The sequence below is a fragment of the Carcharhinus amblyrhynchos genome, chromosome 15, assembly GCF_965287045.1.
Source record: "Carcharhinus amblyrhynchos chromosome 15, sCarAmb.v2.hapA, whole genome shotgun sequence".
Classification (NCBI taxonomy): domain Eukaryota; kingdom Metazoa; phylum Chordata; class Chondrichthyes; order Carcharhiniformes; family Carcharhinidae; genus Carcharhinus; species Carcharhinus amblyrhynchos.
In genome coordinates this window covers 9,586,454-9,592,453 of record NC_137338.1, presented here as the reverse complement: position 1 = coordinate 9,592,453, position 6,000 = coordinate 9,586,454, and the positions used below count along the sequence as shown (strand labels likewise).

The 6,000-nt window shown below is 51.3% G+C and overlaps 1 protein-coding gene across 2 annotated transcripts in view; it reads left to right on the top strand.

Annotated features, from left to right (window-relative positions):
• Positions 1–1,469: 1,469 nt before the first annotated feature.
• The window catches only part of LOC145353057 (amyloid-beta precursor protein-like), a 200,281-nt gene continuing 195,750 nt past the window's right edge, over positions 1,470–6,000 (top strand). The window contains exon 1 of one of the 2 annotated variants that reach the window (XM_080203396.1): positions 1,470–1,720. In XM_080203396.1, the coding sequence (XP_080059522.1) occupies positions 1,637–1,720 (84 nt within the window). In that variant the 5' untranslated portion in view covers positions 1,470–1,636. The remainder of the gene's footprint in view (positions 1,721–6,000) is intronic. The other variant, XM_080203395.1, reaches the window with a different exon arrangement.

The window sequence follows — 6,000 nt, the reverse complement described above, 5'->3', positions numbered from 1 at the left end:
TTCTGCACCCACATAAATGCATTCACATCCTTCCTAAAGATATTTGGGTGACCCACTCTTCTGAATAAGGAGCACTTCAACTGTGGGGATGATTGGTGGTGGTGGAGGGGCTTTTTGTGCTCTTAACCATAAGAGCAGGGGCAGATGCTGGTGAGGGTGAGAAGAGGAATGGGGGGATTTCTAGTAGGTTTACTAGGCTGATGCCGGAGTTGAGGGGGTTGAGCTATGAGGAGAGGCTGAATAAACTAGGCTTGTACTCGTTAGAGTTTAGAAGAATGAGGGGAGATCTCATTGAGACGTATAAGATGATGAATGGGATGGATAGGATAGAGGTGGAGAGACTCTTCCCGCTCAGAAAGGATAGTAGGACTAGGGGGCACAGCCTCAAGATAAAGGGGGGGGTGGTTTAGAATGGAGTTGAGGAGGAACTTCTTCACTCAAAGGGTGGTGAATCTCTGGAATTCTCTGCCCGTTGAAGTGGTGGAGGCTACCTCGCTAAATATTTTTAAGACGCGGGTTGATGGGTTTTTGATAAGAGAGGGGATTAAGGGTTATGGGGAGAGGGCGGGAATGTGGAACTGTGCCACAACAGATCAGTCATGATCTTATTGAATGGCAGGGCAGGCTCGAAGGGCTAGATGGCCTACTCCTGCTCCTATTTCTTATGTTCTTATGTTCAGTCTCTCCTCCTCCTGGATGATGGGCACTGCAAGTAATGTCATTTCTCCGTATCCTGGCTGAGTGGTGCTGCAGATCCCAGACACCTACACCAGGTTGGGTGGTGTTGTCGGCAATCACAGTCATACTTCCTCCTGGTTGCATGGGGTGGCGCTGCAGATCCCAGATACGCCTCCTCCTGGCTGGGTGGCGCTGCAGATCCCAGATACGCCTCCTCCTGGCTGGGTGGCGCTGCAGATCCCAGATACGCCTCCTCCTGGCTGGGTGGCGCTGCAGATCCCAGATACGCCTCCTCCTGGCTGGGTGGCGCTGCAGATCCCAGATACGCCTCCTCCTGGCTGGGTGGCGCTGCAGATCCCAGATACGCCTCCTCCTGGCTGGGTGGCGCTGCAGATCCCAGATACGCCTCCTCCTGGCTGGGTGGCGCTGCAGATCCCAGATACGCCTCCTCCTGGCTGGGTGGCGCTGCAGATCCCAGATACGCCTCCGCCTGGCTGGGTGGCGCTGCAGATCCCAGATACGCCTCCTCCTGGCTGGGGGCTGGCGCTGCAGATCCCACATACGCTCCTCCTGGTTGGGGGTTGGCGCTGCAAATCCCAGGTCCTCCTCTTGCTGGGTGGCGCTGTTGTCGCGGTTTACTGCGGAATACGGCCAGCTGGCAGGACGGAGACTGCGGGGATGATGCCGGCACTTTTGTAGCGGCTGATCGGGCGGCTTTCTCGCTAGATGGCGGTGCCGAGTCGGCCTGGAGTGGAATGGACTGGGCGGGACCGACTAGGGAGGACGGGACGGGAGGGGGGCGGTGCAGGTGCCGCACAAACAGCAAACCTCACTCACACTTCACTCTCGCCATCAAGTGAGTTTGGTGCTAACAGGAGGGCGTGAGTTTAAATAAAAGAGGCAGCGAGGCAGACTTAACGTCGTGGAATTATAGTCGGGAGACCTAAGCAGAGTGGCCATGATCCCCCACTTACCGGGTCGGCTAAGGATGCTGTGGGTGGTGGCGGTGGTCGTCTTCCCCTCGCTGTGCCAGGCGCTGGAGGTAAAAGCGCTCGCGCATCACTTTACCAACGGACGGCTTTTCAAACCCGGGGAGCTCGAGCGGCTCTAACCGTCACTGCGGGGCTCACCGTCCCCGAGAGCAGGGGGAGGGGGCGCGGGGCTCACCGTCCCCGAGAGCAGGGGGAGGGGGCGCGGGGTTCGCCGTCCCCGAGAGCAGGGGGAGGGGGTGTGGGGGTTCGCCGTCCCCGAGAGCAGGGGGAGGGGGCGCGGGGCTCGCCGTCCCCGAGAGCAGGGGGAGGGGGCGCGGGGTTCGCCGTCCCCGAGAGCAGGGGGAGGGGGTGTGGGGGCTCGCCGTCCCCGAGAGCAGGGGGAGGGGGTGTGGGGGCTCGCCGTCCCCGAGAGCAGGGGGTGTGGGGGCTCACCGTCCCCGAACACAAGGGGGACAGGGGGTGCGGGGCTCGCCGTCCCCGAGCGCAGAGGGGGACAGGGGGCGCGGGGCTCGCCGTCCCCGAGCGCAGAGGGGGACAGGGGGCGCGGGGCTCGCCGTCCCCGAGCGCAGAGGGGGACAGGGGGCGCGGGGCTCGCCGTCCCCGAGCGCAGAGGGGGACAGGGGGCGCGGGGCTCGCCGTCCCCGAGCGCAGAGGGGGACAGGGGGCGCGGGGCTCGCCGTCCCCGAGCGCAGAGGGGGACAGGGGGCGCGGGGCTCGCCGTCCCCGAGCGCAGAGGGGGACAGGGGGCGCGGGGCTCGCCGTCCCCGAGCGCAGAGGGGGACAGGGGGCGCGGGGCTCGCCGTCCCCGAGCGCAGAGGGGGACAGGGGGCGCGGGGCTCGCCGTCCCCGAGCGCAGAGGGGGACAGGGGGCGCGGGGCACGCCGTCCCCGAGCGCAGAGGGGGACAGGGGGCGCGGGGCACGCCGTCCCCGAGCGCAGAGGGGGGAGGGGGCGCGGGGCTCGCCGTCCCCGAGCGCAGAGGGGGAGGGGGGCTCGCCGTCCCCGAGCGCAGAGGGGGGAGGGGGGCTCACCGTCCCCGAGAGGAGGGGGCGCGGGGCTCGCCGTGCCCGAGAGGAGGGGGAGAGGGCGAGGGGTTCATTGTTAGTGGGTGGGGTGAGGGATAGAGGGGAATCACTGAGTGGTGGGGGCGAGGTTCACCGTTCCTGGTTGGGGGGGATGGTGGAATTCGCCGTCCCTGAGTTGGGGCGTGAGGGAGAAATCACTGCCTCCTAAGGGTGGGAGTTGGTGTGGAGGGGGAAATCATTCCCTGAGGGCGTTGGACACGTTTAGCGCTGGGTTCGCTGTTTCTGATGGGGGCAAATGGGGTGGCTGATGTAGGGCGCGGGGTTCACTGTCCCGCTGTGATGTGGGATCAAGATAAACTCTTAACTCTCTCGCTTTTACCCATGATTAATTGCCCATTATTACTGCATGTAAACTCTCGATCATTCTTTCCCCATTCCCGTTTCATTGATGATCCGGTTTGGTTCCTGCATTCTCTTTGTTTAGATTTTGCCGGCTTCCTCACTAAAGTGAGGATGCTGTGCAGCAGGTAACAGAGGCAATTCTTTTTAACCCATTCACACTATTTCTTGATGTTGCCTCCCGCTCCATCCCAGGTTTATATTTTCTCCTTTTTTGAGTTGATGTTTTAAATCTCACATCAGATCGGAACGCCGCTGGCTGGCTGCCCCCAAAAAGATGGCGCCTCTGCAGTGCGCAAACATCCCCTGCCTGGGTTGTGCTCCAGTCTTTAATAACGTTTTTTATTTATATAAATTAATGTAAAATCGTTTTCCAAACTGATTCCTTTGTTTTTCAGTTTGCAGTATGAACGATTTTGTTGCATTAAAGAATGCATGTACTAGACACATTTCTGTGTTCAAGATGTATATTTAAAGACTATATAAATAAAGAAATAGGCTGGGAATAAAGATTGAGCAAGAAAAAACTGCCAGCAAAATGGAATGAGATTCAACCCACCTAAATCCTGACTTGGCTTCAATAGGAATGTCCACATTATAAGTCTTCCATATATGTCTCCTAGTATTTCTGTCTCTGCCCCATGTCGATTTTAAATTTCTATATTTTTAATTTTATGTGGCATTTTTTCAATCTGCCTTTAAATTTATCCGATATTATTTATGTCTGCCTGTTCTGTCCTGCAATTCTGGCTGTTTGCCAGTGTTTTTTAATTTGTCTGATTGGATTTTTGTTCTTGGTCCTTAACCTTCTCAATTTTTCGCCCTTTATTTTCATTTCCCAAATTGCTTTCTGTGTTGCTGTAATCCAAGAAGCTTTCATTTGACAGCCCAGCTAAAAATAGAAGCATGCCATTATAATTGGAGACAAAATTTTGTAAACATTTTGGATTTTGTCTTTGTAGTAGATTGATTCTTCAAATGATGGCTTTTTTTGTGGTATATTTCAATTTGTAGCTCTCATTTCATTATGAAATTTGGCATTGTTATAAATTCAACACCTAGTATTTGTCAAGGTGTCAAGTTCTTCCACGTTATGGCAAATCTTGACACAACACTGAAATAATTCTATTTTGAGTGACTAAAAGGCTTAACCTGCTGTGATGGCATTTTTGATCAGATTTTGCCTTATATGGTCTTGATTAGGGGGAAATAACTTTAGTCATGAAAATTAAAGCTTATGTGAGAATTATCTAAATTAATATGCACTGCAACAGAAAAATCAAACTCAAACTGGCAACGCAAACAAGGTCAGTCGTATGTCTGATTCAAACATCAGAACTGCTTCCAGCATTTTGTATTTTTGAGCTGCTGTAGCATTTACCATCGTAATTTCATAAACATTTCAAAGTGGATTGCATTTTGAAGTGTCCTGAATATTATGTAGGAGTTTGGATATGTAAGCATTGAGTTCAGTATTGGTTATTGGTGTTTTTCTTATGCAATGGATGTGACTTCCGGGCTAATAAAGCCATATAAAATATACTTTCCTTTTGTTGCAGTTTTGTAAGGGTCTTTTTCTTAGATATTCATTATAAAGAGAATGCATGCTGCATCAAAGCTGAGCTATTCTGCATATTTGTACGTACAAATCAAACCAAGTGGATTATCATGGCTCCCATTTTTCAAATGGACTGAGTTATTGTCATAAACCTTGGAAGTGAACTGATTCTAATGAATTTTCTGCATTATATGAATAGGAACAAGTGGAATGTAGGAAACAAAGAGCTGTTGTCACACCCATCTGTTCACAGGCAACAAAGTTGTCAACTTTTAATGAAGCATTCTTGCTGGTGGGTGAGGTGGATGAGGCTACTTGCCAAGATATCCTACCATTTACAAAAAGATGAAAACTCACTGCTCCCCACAAACCACCTGTGTGCAATTTGTAATGTTCTCATCTAGCTCCACGGACCATTACATTAAATCCAAAGCATGGTGCATTCAATCAGGAGGAATTTTCAAGAGTCATTTTTGCTGTTCATAATTTAGAAACTTCAGTAAGTTATTTTCTGACTCTGCCTCATTCAGTTAAAGAATCAGGCCAAAGACAGTTCATAGGTTTGAATTTCTAGTCTATGCTGAGATATATTATCTCAATTAGAATGACCATGGCAAGTTCTGCAATCAACTATCCAACCATGCCTACTGTGCTTGCCAATATTAATTAATATGTGGGTATTTTCCAGTAACTATTAATTATTTTATAGCCTGAATCCTAGCTTGTACTTTTTCCCCTCTGTCCCCACCCAAACTCAGCTGCTGTGACATTTGGTGCACACATCAAATTTCTTGGCCTTCATCTCAGTTTCACACAAGCTGACGGTTAGATGACCCACTTTATGAATATCCAAAGCTATTCATTGAGTCCTTTTTGTCTTTTATTTCTATTGCACAGAAATTGGAATGCACTTGGAGCTTGTGCGGCAAAAATGCTTTGAACGTATTACTAATTGTTTTTTCCTTTCGTGAATTGAAAAAAAAATGAAGTGGCTAGATTGTGGGCCATGTTAAGATTGGAATCAATTGGCCTCTGATTCCATCTTCATAATGCTGTTGCAAAGCACTGATGTCAGCTGATGTAGCTCAGGGCAAAAGGGTTCCCCTCCACGCCACTCACCATCCTAACTTGAAAATAGTTGCTGGGTCAAAATCCTGAATTTCCTCCCTAACTGCATTGTGGGTCAACCCATTGCACGGACTGCAGCGATTCAAGAAGGCAGCTCTCAACACCATCTCGAGCGCAACTAGGAATGGGCAGTAAATGCTAGCCAGCCAGGGATGCCCATGTCCCACAATTGAATAAAAAAAGGTTTTGTTGTTACCATCTTTCACACGCTGCAGAAAATG